General features: G+C 61.6%; 2 protein-coding genes across 35 annotated transcripts in view; one reads left to right on the forward strand and one right to left on the reverse strand.

Moving 5' to 3' along the window:
• The first annotated feature begins 456 nt into the window (after positions 1-456).
• On the forward strand, positions 457-5,752 carry MFSD10 (major facilitator superfamily domain containing 10). 8 transcript variants are annotated; one of them, XM_067036808.1, is made up of 15 exons: positions 636-773; positions 861-969; positions 1,101-1,753; positions 2,206-2,423; positions 2,525-2,621; positions 2,862-2,965; positions 3,278-3,436; positions 3,519-3,680; positions 3,955-4,063; positions 4,161-4,272; positions 4,531-4,639; positions 4,732-4,822; positions 4,948-4,995; positions 5,073-5,162; positions 5,359-5,752. In XM_067036808.1, exons 3-15 carry the CDS (start codon positions 1,519-1,521, stop codon positions 5,472-5,474), a joined length of 1,650 nt encoding a protein of 549 aa, XP_066892909.1. In that variant the 5' UTR covers positions 636-773; positions 861-969; positions 1,101-1,518; the 3' UTR covers positions 5,475-5,752. The 8 variants fall into 8 exon arrangements, with proteins under 8 accessions (XP_066892908.1, XP_066892909.1, XP_066892907.1 ...); XM_067036806.1 differs by having other exon boundaries at positions 709-773; positions 5,073-5,752; XM_067036809.1 differs by lacking the exon at positions 861-969 and having other exon boundaries at positions 709-773.
• Positions 5,753-6,193: 441 nt separating this feature from the next.
• The window catches only part of ADD1 (adducin 1), a 79,387-nt gene continuing 71,990 nt past the window's right edge, over positions 6,194-13,590 (reverse strand). For 13 of the 27 annotated variants that reach the window (XM_067036783.1, XM_059066008.2, XM_067036787.1 and 10 more), the window contains 3 exons: positions 12,614-12,770; positions 10,163-10,261; positions 6,194-8,122 (listed from right to left, as the gene is read on the reverse strand). In XM_067036783.1, the coding sequence (XP_066892884.1) occupies positions 7,761-8,122; positions 10,163-10,261; positions 12,614-12,770 (618 nt within the window). In that variant the 3' untranslated portion in view covers positions 6,194-7,760. Of the gene's footprint in view, positions 8,123-9,436; positions 9,472-10,162; positions 10,262-12,613; positions 12,771-13,590 lie in introns of those variants that run through there. The other 14 variants (XM_067036799.1, XM_059066010.2, XM_067036803.1 and 11 more) reach the window with 2 other exon arrangements.

Genomic DNA, 13,590 nt, shown 5'->3' on the forward strand with positions numbered 1-13,590 from the left:
AAGAGCCAACGCAGCCAGAAATAAATTTTAGAAAATGAAGCCCATCCCTGAGGTCACAGCCACAGAAGTGACCATGGAGAGACTGGAGGATTAGCCAGACTGGACATGTGGGAAGAGGGTGACTGATTCTGGCTCCCCCAACAGGGAGGCTGGTGGTGAGAATCGGGAGTTTTGATTTGGGGCGCTGTTAGGCCGTGTTGGGGCTCAGAAGTGCGGAGGGACAGGGCCAGAGCGCCCCCTGGTGGCAGGCGGAAGGGACAGATGAAGAGGCCACGGTTGGATGAGATTTTTGCATCTTTACCTTCTTTCTAGGATTGTTCAGAGATAAGTGTTTGCCAGGTGCGTGGCTCCACAGATCTCGAAGGCCCTGGCAGGTGTCGGGGCCACAAACGGGGCTGGCTTCACCTCGCTGTGTAGGCCTGGCCTGCTGTTAGCATCGTGCAGACTCAAGACTCCACCCACACATAAACTCTCCTGCAGCTGTTGCTACTTAAATTCGTCAACCCGCTGATCCCGGGGGCCTTGCTGCTGAGTTCTGTGAAGGTGGAACGTGCCAGCAACAAGCTGATAAAGCCCCAGCTTTGGGTCCTGGGTCACCCGAGCATACCCACCTCTGCCCACCCTGGCCTCTCCAGCCCGCTGCAGGCACAGTCCTTGGAAATGTCAGTATCCACGTGGATGGCCCGTCCCAGCCGTGCCTCCTACTCCTTGCAAAGGGGCGTGTGTAGAAGGGGTCGTGGAAGAAGGTGGTTATGAAGCCAGAGCGTTTCCATGTGAGTTCATCTGCCCACATATTGCCCAGCTCTTCCTCCCCTCTGCCGCGCGCCCACCAGCTCTTACCTCCACTGTGTCACGTGCAGGCTTCTAAGTGGGGTAGCACGGCTCAGGTGGAAGAGGCGAGCGTCCCCGAGCCTGGATAAAGGAACGCGTGTCCTCCTTAGGGAGAGCTACCACGTGTTCTCTTTGGTCGTAAGTGGAACACTTATACGTTAGGCAAAGTGTGAGTGCTTGGATGTTTGAAGTTTAGTGTCGTTTTCGGAGGGGTGTATGAGTGCTGAGCTGACGCGGGTGGACTGTCCTTCCGGTTTGTTCGGCTACAGGCGCCTGAATTTCAAGGGACGGAAGGGAAGCAGGAGGTGCTGGCAGGTTCTGAAGTCGGAAATCTCCAGCTGCCGTGGGATCTCCCCCGGCGCGGGCCCAGGACCGAGCGCGCCCTGGGGGCACCTGCTCCTCCCCGCTGACCCCGGGGCAGGCGGGGCACCGTAAAGTCCTGGCCACACGCCCCCTCCTCCTCGCCGGCCCGGTCCGGCCGAGGCCCGAGGGTGGGCGAACCCGCGCCCCCGCACAGACGCCGCGTATCTGCGGGTGTATTTTGGACGGAGGCCTCCAACGGGAGTGGACGATGCGAGGAGGGTCCGGTCAGGGTGGACCCCGCCCAACGGCCCTCCGGACCGAGCGCCCAAAGCCCCGAGGTCCTCAGCGGTCGGGTCGTCACTCGGGCGCAGAGTCCGGGGGCAAATGGGACTGTGGCCTGTCTGGCGCCCCCGGTTGGATCCCTTCCCGCCGGTAAGCCGCCGCCGGACCCGATATCGGGCCCAGTCGCGCGGCCTTGGAGGACCGGCCGAGGCCCTGCCCAGCGGCCGGAAGAAGGCGCGCGGGACCGCCCACTTCCGGGCGGGCGTGGCGTGGTCGGCGTGCGCAGCCCGTCTCCGTGCGGCCATCCGTTCGTCTGTGCGGAGAGCGGAATCCGCAGGTGCGGGACCGGGGCGGGATGGGGCGCGCGACCAGGGGCGGGCGGGTGTCTTGTTCTCCGGCTCGCGGGGCCGTCCCCGCCGCCCGCCCGGGCCTCAGTTTCCCCGGCCGCTCCGCCCGGGGCCGTGGGGTGGCGGTGGGGGCGGGGAGGTGCCGGGGCCGCGATGCCCCACCCCGGTCCCTGGGACGGTTGGCCTCCGGGGCTGCGGCTTCATTGCGTAACCCCCGCAGCCTGCGTTTCCTGCTGCCCACGTTTCTTGCTGTCCAGGGTCGGGGGTAGGGTGCACAGAGGGACTCCTGTGTTGGGTCGCGGGGCAGGCAGACCCTTTAGGCCCTCGCTGGCTCTTCGCGGGTGGGGGTCACGGCGGGAGCTGGGGTTTGTTTCCCCGCTAGGTAGGTGGGTGTGGGGCTGGGGTACCCAAACGTGCCCTCGTGCGACGTGCCGTCTTGCAGACCCGCCACCCGCTCAGCCAGGCCGGATCGGAGCGGCCCCCATCATGGGCTGGGGAGCCGGCGGGAGCTGCACCCCGCGCCCGCCCATCCGCCAGCAGCCGGCATCCGAAACCCGAGTGGTCGCTGTGGTCTTCCTCGGTCTCCTGCTGGACCTCCTGGCCTTCACCCTGCTGCTGCCCCTGCTACCTGCGCTGCTGGAGAGCCACGGCCGTGCGCAGGTGAGCACCCCCAGTCCCGATGCCGCTTCACCCCCGATGGCTGTCCATTACTCCGAGCTCCTCAGGGACTCCCCAGCCCGTCACACTTTCTTGCTCTCTAGGATCCTCTTTATGGCTCGTGGCAGCGTGGGGTGGACTGGTTTGCCGCAGTCGTAGGGATGCCAGCCGAGAAGAGATACAACAGCGTCCTGTTCGGAGGTATGGTTCCTGAGCGGGGGCTGGGGTCCATTCGGGTCCTGCCTTCCTGGTCCCTCCCTTCTCAGTGCCACGTCCTGGTCCTCATGTTCTCACTGCTGGGCACACTGCCTGTTCCTTCTCCAGGTGGGTGGTTTGGGGGCGAGCTCAGCTCAAGGTCCGTGGCCTGGGAGTGCAGAGCCCAGCATGGTCCGACCCTTGGGGACTGGGCGGTGTGGTGACTGTGATCTCTGTCTCTTCCAGGTCTGATTGGCTCCATCTTCTCCTTCTTGCAGTTCCTCTCGGCGCCCCTCACGGGGGCCGTCTCTGACTGCCTGGGGAGGCGCCCGGTGATGCTGCTGTCCCTGGTACGGGGGCCCAGACGGGAGCCTCTTCCCGCCCACCAGCAGCTCTCTGGGGAGGCAGCTGTGGGCCCTCCACGGCCCCTCGTTGGCCCTCATTGCCCACTGGGGGTGGTGTCGGGGGGGCGGTGGCTTCTGTGGCTAAGCGAGGCTGTGCCAGAGCTGCTCCTGCCACGGGGACACTGGGGACACAAGTGGCCCTTGGATGCTCCAGAACAGGGCAGGGTCCCAGGGCATTGCTCGGGTTTGCTGGCCCCGCTGTGGGCCCCTCCCGGCCTCAAGTGACCGTGCCTGCCCTTGGTCCCCGCCCTGAGGCAGGCAGGCCTGGCCACCTCGTATGCCGTGTGGGCCGCTTCGAAGAGCTTTGCGGCCTTCCTGGCCTCCAGGATGATTGGGGGCATCAGCAAGGGGAACGTCAGCCTCTCCACCGCCATTGTCGCCGACCTGGGCTTGTCTGCTGCCCGCAGCAGGGGCATGGTGAGTGCTCTCCGGGGGGCGTAGGGGTGGGGGGCTCCCGGATCCGGGTCTCCCTGCCTGGCTCAGGCAGTCTTCTCCCCAGGCAGTCATTGGGGTGGCCTTCTCTTTGGCCTTCACGCTGGGCCCCATGCTGGGTGCCTCCCTGCCCGTGGAGACGGCGCCCTGGTTGGCTTTGCTCTTCGCGGTCTCCGATTTGCTGTTCATCTCCTGCTTCCTGCCGGAGACGCTGCCCCCGGAGAAGCGGGTAAGGTGGGAGGCAGACAGGCACAGGGGCTCGCTTCCGGGGAGGCCGGGCCGCCCGCTCCTGGTGTCCAGACGCTTTTGGGACCACAGCACCTCCTGGGACCCCTGCATTCCCCAGACCCCCTACCTCCAAAGCCCAGCAGGTGAACTGGGGGCCGGGCCTCCCGGGGCCTTGCAGGGGGCAGGGGCCAAGCAGGTTCAAGCCCACCCCCAGGCTGCGAGATCTGGGGACGCCACCAGCCTCGTCGCGGGCTCCTCAATCCTGTCCCCTCCAGGCACCGTCCATCACGCTGGGTTTTCGAGCTGCTGTTGACCTGCTCAGCCCTCTGGCCCTGCTCTGCTTCTCAGCGGTGGCACGTGGCCCGGACCCGCCCACTGGAGTCAGTAAGGAGCGGGCCCCCCCGTGAGGGTGGGGCTGTGGCTCCCTCCGGCTGCCACCGGGGCCCCCTTTCCGCTGACGTCCCTTTCCACTGCTCCGCAGGGCTGGGCAGCCTGCGCCTGCTGGGCCTGGTCTACTTCCTCTATCTCTTCCTGTTCTCGGGCCTGGAGTTCACGCTTAGCTTCCTCGTGCACCAGCGCTTCCAGTTCAGCAGGTGGGAGCGTGGGACCTCTGCCAGGACCCCGCCCGGGCACGTGCTGCCCTCTCCCCAGCCCGAGGCCCCGCCGCCCTGCCGCTTCAGGGCTGACTCCCACCTTGGCCCGCCCCCCGGGGCCCAGCCCGGGTTCCCAGGGCGGGCGGTGCCTCGCGCCGAGGACGGGTGACGCACAGGCCGTCACGCAGGCTGCCCGGCTCTGCACGCGAGCAGCACGGGCGCAGCAGGGAAGGGGTGCTGACGGCTCACCCTTCCCAGCCTAGAGCAGGGAAAGATGTTTTTCTTCATCGGCCTCACCATGGCCACCATCCAGGGCGCCTACGCCCGGCGGATCAGCCCTGGCGGGGAGATCGCAGCTGTGAAGCGGGTACGGGGGCTCCCCTGGGCGTGGGGGCAGGCGGCGCCCCGAGGTCTGCGGAGGCAGCGGGGTGGTCCTGAGACCGGCCGTGCCGCCCACAGGCCATGCTGCTGCTGGTCCCCGCCTTCCTCCTCGTCGGCTGGGGGCACACGCCGCCCCTGCTGGGCCTGGGGCTGCTGCTCTACTCCTTCGGTGAGTGGCCCCGCCCAGGCTGGTGGGGGTGCGGTCAGGGGCCGGCGGCCGGGCATCCTGGAGGGTCGCACCCCTGCCGGCCCCTCCTCCAGGCTGACGGGCGCCTCCCTGATGTCCCCCACCAGCCGCTGCCATCGTGGTGCCCTGCCTGTCCTCTGTGGTCGCCGGCTACGGTGAGAGGCCCTTCCCTTGCCCGAGGTCACCTGGGGGGCCCACAGGCACCAGACGGCCTCTCCCCTTTCCCCCACAGGCTCTCCCGCGCAGAAGGGCGTGGTCATGGGCACGCTGCGGAGCCTGGGCGCCCTGGCCAGGGCTCTGGGGCCCATGGTGGCCGCCTCAGGTGAGGGCTGTGTGGCAGCGCTCGGGGCGTCCTGGGCGCCTGGGGAGGCCCCGCCACGCCAGGGGGCTGCTGGCCCGAGCCGGAGGCCATACGGCCCCTGCTGGCCGCCTCAGTCCCAGCCACTGAACCCCCCAGCGCGGCCCCGCTGGCTTGTGGGGCGGGGGCCGTCGCCATCACCACCCCGCTGTCTCCGCAGTGTACTGGCTGGCCGGGGCTCGGGTCTGCTACACTGTGTGCGCGGGGCTCTTCCTGCTCCCCTTCTCCCTTCTGCGGAAGCTGAGGCCTCCGGCGGGGACGCTCAAGACCGAGTAGCTGAGCCACCCCTACCCCAGAGCAGGGCAGCTGATGCAGGGAGTGGGAGGCCTGGGCCAGGACGGCTCCCCACTGCCCGCCTGACTCCTCCCTCCCCGTCCCGGGGCGGCCCAGGACTCACACCTGTGCCTGTGACACTCCTGTGTGGACCTGCCTGCTGGGATCAGAGTCCACAACCTTCCAGGCTTTCTGTTCACTAGTCTTTTATGCTCAGTGACACACGGCGGATCTATCAGCCAGGCCTCTGAACGACCAAATAAAGCAGCTGTTTTATACCAGTTGCCTTTCTCCAGTGCACAAGTCTGCCCCGACACGCCCACAGCCCAGGGAGACCCCTCCAGGCGCCGGGAGCAGCAGCTTGAGCTGAGCTGACGCGTGTCCCAGCTCCACGGTCCGTTTCCCTCCCTTCTGCACTGTAGCGAGGGCTGGACAGGCAGACGAAGGACTGTCCCCGCCCCGGGGTCCGCACTTACCAGGTGGTACTTGGGGGGGTGCCCTGCACCCCGGCAGACTGGGGAGGAGCGGCCCTTCCGCTGGGCTCCCCCCACCTCACCTGGACCCTGCCCTCCGCGCCCTGTGGGCACTTCCGAGCTAGAGAGTCCTCCGTGGTCCAAAGTGACAAACTGCGTGGGATCTTTTTTTAGAACATAAGATAAATTTCTGAAGTCCTATTTTAAGGAACAAAGAAAAGGAATTAAGATGCAAGACTGCTTCCCAAGTTTAGACAAGGAAACTGCTTAAAGAATTTTATTTGTGAGTAAAACATGTTACAATGAAGAAAGGCTGTAGAACTTGTCCTCCCAAGCCTGTGTCTGTATATGCAACTAAACTTCATGTTGTAATACAAAGAGTTAAACTACAAAAATGAAATTAGAGTCATTGCATACGTGGGGTCAGAGGAAGGGATAAAAGGAAGAGCCCGCGGTTAACCGAGGTGCAGGGTGAGGGTGGAGACCTCTACCACCATTTTAGCAATGGAATGACTGATACACAGGAGAAGTGGCTCGCCTGCCAGTAAGCTCGAAGCAGAGGTCAGCGCCGTGCAGCCGCCTCAGGTCCTGCCTGGGTGTCGAGCGTGTGGGACCTGAGCCCACGTCGGGCACTGGGTCCCCCGAGGGCCCCTCCCCCGTCCCGGGGACCCGTCTGGGGGACAGGCTGGCACTGGAACTCCTGGGACGGGTCTCTGTCGAAGAGACACCCGGCCACCCACCAGTTCCCACTAAGCAGCTGGCCGCTATCTTCCAGGGATGCGAGTGCAGTGAAATTCACCGTGGCGCTGGAGGGCAGGTGGGCTCCGCCGGTGAACTGCACCGGGTGTCGGGTGGGGCCCCTGGGGCCAACTCCTACCCCGAACTGCCTTCCGTCAAAGTGAGGGTACCCTCCAGGCTGAGCCGAGCCGAGGTTGAGAGCAGCCCCCCCGGACAGCGCGTGGAGCCCTGCTGCGCTCTGCCACCGGCCCTGGGGAGGGAACGAAGCACAGCGCAGGCCACTCGCTCACCGCGTGCAGGGTGAACTGCGGACTTTCTGAAAGGACATCTAGAGAGCACTCTTCCCCTCCTGATGCACCTTCCCTACGATGGGGATCGAGGGCCCCCGGCGAGTAAGGAACGGAGCCCCAAGTCTGGTTTTGGCCGCGGGGGCCAGTGAGACCATGCACGGGTTACCTGGGTGTACACAGGCCCGTGCGCTGCTGGGACTGCCGGCTCAGCCCAGACGCGCCGCTCAAAAGTCCGCCACGGTGGCCTGGACCACTGGCAGGGACACGAGTGTTCTCACAGGACCAAGGCTTTGTGTATCCGAACAAGTGAGATCACTGAGCAGATAATGCCAGCAAGAAGCTACGGGTCTGATTCAGTCCCCCGAGACCTTGGGGTGAAGGGAGCCTAGCAGAGGTGGGGCACGGATTACTTCACAGGAGAAGAGGAGCAGGCGCGGTCGAGGCCAGAGCTGGCGGGGCCGCCCCCGGTCCAGCCAGAACCTGGACTTAGCTAAGCCCCTGGGGACAGTGTGTCCCCGAGGGGCTCACGAGATGGGCCGAGGTGCTGGTCCCTGCAGGGCAGGGCTCGGAGGTGGACGCAGAGACCAAGTCTCCCCCGGCACCTGAGGCTGCAGGCCGGGCCACTGCGCGCACACACGGTTAGCACCGGTCTCTGTGGGGATTTGGTCACGCCGCAAGGGGAGCGCTAGCTACACGGGGGTGGGCCTTTTGCATTCCATTACACGAGAAGACGGCACAAGACACGATCGGGGACAGTCTGGTGGCATCGGTTTGTGCAGGAGGGACCTTCAGGAGTCACTCCTCTTCTTGCTCTTCTTCAGGAAGGAGGGAGTGCGGAATTTCTTCTTCTTTTTGGAGGGGGACTTGCCCGGAGACCCATCGCTGCCAGGGTCCACAGCAGCCCCCTCCTCGGCAGCCGGGGAGGTGGCCTCGTCAGCCACCTGGGCTGTGACTGGCTCAGGGATGGCCGCCGAAGGGGACCTGGTGGGACGTGGAGGACCCCCAGCTTCACAAAGCCCCTCTTCCTCCTCCTCCTCCAATGTCGGGAAGCAGAGCGCTTCTGAAGGCTCCTCAGGGGACAGGTCAGGGAGGGTCGGCGTGAAGGTGGCGGCATCACTGTCGTCTCCTGAAGCCGGCTCCTGCGGCAGGTCTGTGGGGAGGGGTGGGAGAGGCGGGCTTAGAGGGCGGCCGCCTGCACCCCCAAGGAGGATCGCGAGCCCCCTGCACCCAGCAAGAGTAAGGAGCTGTCAGTAAGATCTACTCTGCCTCCAGGCTGGCTGCAGCTCACAGTGCAGAACGTGGGCTCAGCCTCAGGGTGGTTTTTAGCTCCTCATGGACAACATGCTGACAAAGCCAGGCGCAGTCCCAGGGCTTCGGTCCCCAGTCACAGAGACGGTGATGAAGGCAAGTGGAAACACTTTCGGTATCGCAACGTCTGCGTTAAAACACTTGAACCCTTTTAAAGGACGTGTGTTAGTAATCCTCAAATCAAGCCTAAATTTGTATCCACGACACGTGGTCTCCCCCAAGGAGAAAACTATGTAAAGCTGTGGCAGCTGGTAGAGAACTGTGAGTTGATTCCCAGACCCCCATCAACATCAACACCAAACAAAGGCCACTTTAGGCTGGAGAGTTAGAAAGAGACGAACACCAAGGTAAGGGACAGGCAAGAAGTTCAAGCCCCCTTAACAATTTGAACATGGAAAGAGAAAAGAGCCAAATGGAACTTACTTTAAAGAAACAGCCTGAGGACTGGTTTCTACACTGACCCTGGGGGAAACCAGTTTTGTAGATTTTTAAAAATAGTCCACCAAGTTACCAGCCACTGGCAGGTTAGGCGACAGCAAACCTTCAGTGCCTGGAAATCTAGCCAAACGTCCGGAGGTGACCAGAGGCTGGGCTGGGCTGCGGAGGCGTGGCTGCACGGGACTGGCCGGGAGCAGTTAGGACTCACTCCGCGAAGCATGCAGAGGTGGCCTGTGGGTGCTCGGGGGAGCTCTGACCATCGGACAAACGTCACATTGGGAAAACAGCACTAAATGTCACTCTTCCACCCCCTCAAATTAAGCTTAAGCATCTAGTTTAAGCAAAGATCCAAACACATGCGACCCCCGTGCAGCAGGTGGCAAAATCCCAGCCTGCGTCTAGCTTAGACTTGTCTCGAAGGCTCAACAGGACCACGTGGTCCCTCTGAAACTTCTGAGACCCGCAGTGCCCGGAGCAGTGCCACCTCGGCCCTGGGGGGACTCAAGGACAGGCTGCCCACCGCACAGCTCAGGGGACCCAGCTCCTTCCAGGAAGGCCACTGCCCAGAATGGAGGAAGTGGGTAAAAGAAGGGGCTTTGTTTTTATTTTGAATAAACAAAAAACAAAAATTAATAAGCAACAAAGAAGCGGAAGAATGAGGCAAAGCGCAGGGAAATTCCGATTAAACAGCAGAGGGCCAGGCAGCAGGCGGTACTTACTATGGTAACAGGTACTCTTTAGCACATCCACCTCCTGTTTGTAACGCAGCCACAGGAAGAGAAAAGCACAGGTAGAGAATCTATGCATTCAGTCACAGCCACCGGGTTACAGAAGGAGAATGGCCAGGCCATTCTTGTGGACACAGAAAAGGGCAGGAGGTGAGCCACAGGCTCCCGACAGGCACGGGAAGCACATCGTACAAGACCGAGGGACAGACACGCAGCCACACGTCACGGAAACACGGTGGGTGGTCTGAGAGGCCCGGGGAGGCGGGCACTCTCCAGGGACTGGGAAACATGGCCGAAGAATGCAGCCCTGTGGCCCAGACACAACGCAGGACGTCTCCGGGGGTGATCCGAGCACAGGAAGGTTTAGGACATGTGCAAGCAGTGGGCAAAACTGACATCGTGAACGAAGGCAGGTTCTGATCCCCAGCGACTGTCCTCCCACCTGTGACATCACGCTCACGAATCTGTGTTGCCTCAAGTGACCCGGGACAGAACCAACATGGGAGCGGAGGAGGCCGGGCAAGCTCAGAGCGGGTGCTGTACTGGTTTCCATTCAAACACACTCGGCTGTTAGTGTCAGTTCAACTACTGCCGCACTCAGCTGCTTTTCCGACACAAAGCCACGAAGTTCGGCCCCTCCTGGCGGTGCCGCCCCAGGTGGCCGCGCACCCTCCCACACGGGGCGGCCGCATACCCACCTCCACCCCAGAGCTCACCTTCCTCCAGCTTGATGGGGGCGCTGGGGGGAGTGTGGGGGACAGCAGGGGGCTCTGGAGGGCTCTCTTCTTTGTCCTCTCTAGTCTCGTCCAGATTCTCTGCAGGTGCACAGAGGGCGGAAAGAGCACAGTGAAGGCCTTTGGACACGGCGGGCCTCCCCTCGCCCCCTCCCGGGCGGACGGGCCCTCCCGCCCTGCCCCTTGGGCTGCCTCGGGGAGGGCGGGAGGGGCTGCTCAGGGCGCACGCAAGAGCCCAAGAAGGGAAGGGATCGCAGCCGCTGGCCTCAACCTTTTCCCCATTCCTACCCGAAAGAGGACAAAGGAAGCCACTCCTGACCGGGCTGTGGATCTTGGTTTGAGACTCTGCCAGAGCTGCCTCTGTGACGGGCTGTGACCAGGGACCCCCAGCCTGTCCCCTCCTGTCCTCTAGTGAGGGGCCCCTCCCCATGTCCTCACCATCCTGCCTCTCCCGCTGCTGCACAAGAGCCCAGGGCCCCAAGCACCCTTGCCCTACTTGCCACCTCAGGGGACATTACAGGAGCGTGACCTTGGTTTTAATTTGTTCTTTAGAGCATTTTCTACCAATAATTTAAACTTGGCAGTTGTAACACGTATTTTTATTTTCTATAGTGAAGTATGCTAAGGACCAGAGAAAAAATTACAAGAACTAGGACTCAGGATCCAGAAAATTCCAAGTCTACCTCTCATTTAGGGAAAAATTTATACCAGTATTATCTTAATTCCTTAAATCTCCTTCTCTCATTGAAACTTTTCACATTAATAGCTTTGGACCAACTTGCCTCCCCAAGTCCCCCGAGCCCGCAGCTCCCTTCCTGAAGCCAGGTGTCTCTAAACAGAGGCCTTCACACCTCCTGCCTGAGTGAACAAATCCCTTCGGCCAGGACGAGCAGCCAAAGGCCAGGGGCTCTCTTCCTCGTGCCTGAGGCGCTGCCTTTGACAGACAGCCTGAGATCAGCGGCGGCACACAGCCCCCGCCCCGCCGCCGCGCCCGGAGCCAGCACAGTGCTGGGCGGGGCTTCCTGGCAGTGCCCCGGGCTGCCACTTCCACTGCTGACAGCTCTGTGCACACACAGCATCACCACGGCTGTCCCCGTCCACACCCCCTCACTCGCTGTGACATCACTCCTCATGGAGCCTCACATAGAGAGGAAATATTTGTATCTTGTGGTTTAACTCAAAAAAAAAAAAAAACAAATCCAGGTTTCCCTGGAAGGAAATCCAGGTTTCGCTGGAAGGCTCTGAGTCCGAAGGGCAGACACACATATCTGTGCACAGGAACTGGGATCAGGCCCACACAGCAGTTCTTACTCTAAGGCAAGTAACTATGGCCATAGCTCAGAGCGAGCTTTCTGCAGGGCTACATGCACCACTCAGGAGATGATCCGGATCAGTGCTGTGACCAGAAGATCAGGCTCGCTCCGAATCTATGTGCGGCAGGCCTGAATTGTCATGCATAGACAACAAAGTGACAGGCAGTGACGGTGTCACACACTGAAGAACAAGTCAGCAGCAGTTTTTCTGCACAACTCAAATTCCAATAGCAGCTACGTGATGCATTATGTAATTGGTCTAAAACAAGACTAAAAAACAAAGGTTAAATTGGGGCAAATGAGAGGTGGCGTTTGAAGCAGGAATAGTTCCCAGGACGGTCCCCCAATGACCTGGAGGGTAACTGTGGGATCTCCATTCCCGGAGGGCTGCTCCTAAGAGGAAGAAGCGCGGTCCACACTCAGTCCCGGGGACAGAATGAGCTTCCCGGAGGGGACGTCGTGTCCCAGCGTCTTCGCGGTAACCAACCCAGGGCGCTCAGGGACAGTGACTCAGGCCCACTGAGCCTTCGTGTCAGAGGCAGGGGGAGGCGGGTTTCTCTCTTCGTCTCAAAATGTTTGGATGTGCTTTTAAAAACCTGAAGTTTGAAACAAGCTGCTCCAAGAGGTTCTGGCTCTCAGAGCCATTTATTTTCCTTTGTTGTAAAATAGTCCCAACATGTTTTACAAAAATATGACCTCCCGTGTCAGTGAGCCACCAAGAGAAACAAGGCTGCACCGGCATTGGCCACACCCTTCACAGGGCCTGGAAAGGTGCCAGAGAGCCCGACACGCGAGTCCCTGGGCCTGTGCCCAGCCAGGGAGCTCTCGGGGCTTACGGAGAAAAAGAGCCCGTCAGCAAACTCCAAGCCGCGACTTCAGCTGAGACAAAGGTGGGAGGAGACCGCGTGCAGGGGCGCAGGTCACAGACCCGGGCCAGCCTCTGCCACACGTGGCCTTGCTCTCGGGAACAGATTTCTCTATTCCCCTCTCTCCGGGAACAGAGCAGGACGCGCACAGCACGGCACGCCGGGCTTCTCTTTCCTCGCCGCCCACAGAGCGGCCCTCCTGCCTCGGGGCCCATGTGCCGCCCCGCGCGCCCACGGCCCGCGCGCGCGCCCACCTCCAGGGCCCCTCTGCTTGCGCTCCACCTCTCTGCGGTAGTCCTCCAGCTCGCGGTCGCTGAGCGTGTTGAAGGGGTTGGGGCCCGTGGTGCTCACGATGACATGCGGCTGGTACTCCTTCTCAATGATGGCCTTGGAGGCCGTCACTAGCTCGCCCTGCGGACACAAAAGCACGGCTGGTCTACAAGAGCCCGGCCGCTCCGGGACTCTCCCTCCTCCCGGCAAGGGTGGGGCAGGGCGCACACACGTCCCTGAGAGGCAGCCCGGGTACGGCCCGAGGCCCTGAGGCTTCGGCTGAGCAGCAGCCTTCAGCAGCAGAAGACTGAGAAACACATGCAACACGGGAGAGACTCCTAGGAAAATCGTTCAGATTTCAGAAGCAAAGGCACCAACGTGCAGATCAAGTGCGTAGAGCACCCCAGGGAGAGGCCCATCTCCTCACAGACAGACAGGGATGGATGGAAAAGGGGACTTTAAAAAAAGTCAATCACCCTCCTCCCAAATCAGAAAATGTCAAGATCACAACACTCAGGTAGGTGTGCTCAGAAATGTGCTTATGTTCTAAGAGCACAGAAAAGTTCTGTTCTTTTGACTGTGCATTTGATTTGTAACTAGATCCTGTAACTTACTCCAAAACATTAAGAGATAACAGAATGTCACAAAACACCAGCACTTGTCTGAGGAATTTGGAAAACTGTAAGAATTTATACAAAAGAAAAAAGAAAGCTTAAGCAAAGCGAAGCACACAGGTGGCCTGGCCCTCAAGGAGGAGGCCAACGCAGCCAGGCCGCACAGGCAGGGAGCAGCGGGCAGCCCTCGGGCGCTACGCCCGCCCACCCTCGCCTGCCCAGCACAGCTCTGTGCCCCACAGCTCGCCAGCTTGGCCCCCACACGCTCTGGGGCTCAGTTTTGAGAAAGTTAACCAGAACCCAAGCATGTGCCCATTACTTAATGAGAACTTCTGAAAGCCAGTGAA

This window comes from Kogia breviceps, chromosome 6, assembly GCF_026419965.1.
Source record: "Kogia breviceps isolate mKogBre1 chromosome 6, mKogBre1 haplotype 1, whole genome shotgun sequence".
NCBI classification, from domain to species: Eukaryota; Metazoa; Chordata; class Mammalia; order Artiodactyla; family Physeteridae; genus Kogia; species Kogia breviceps.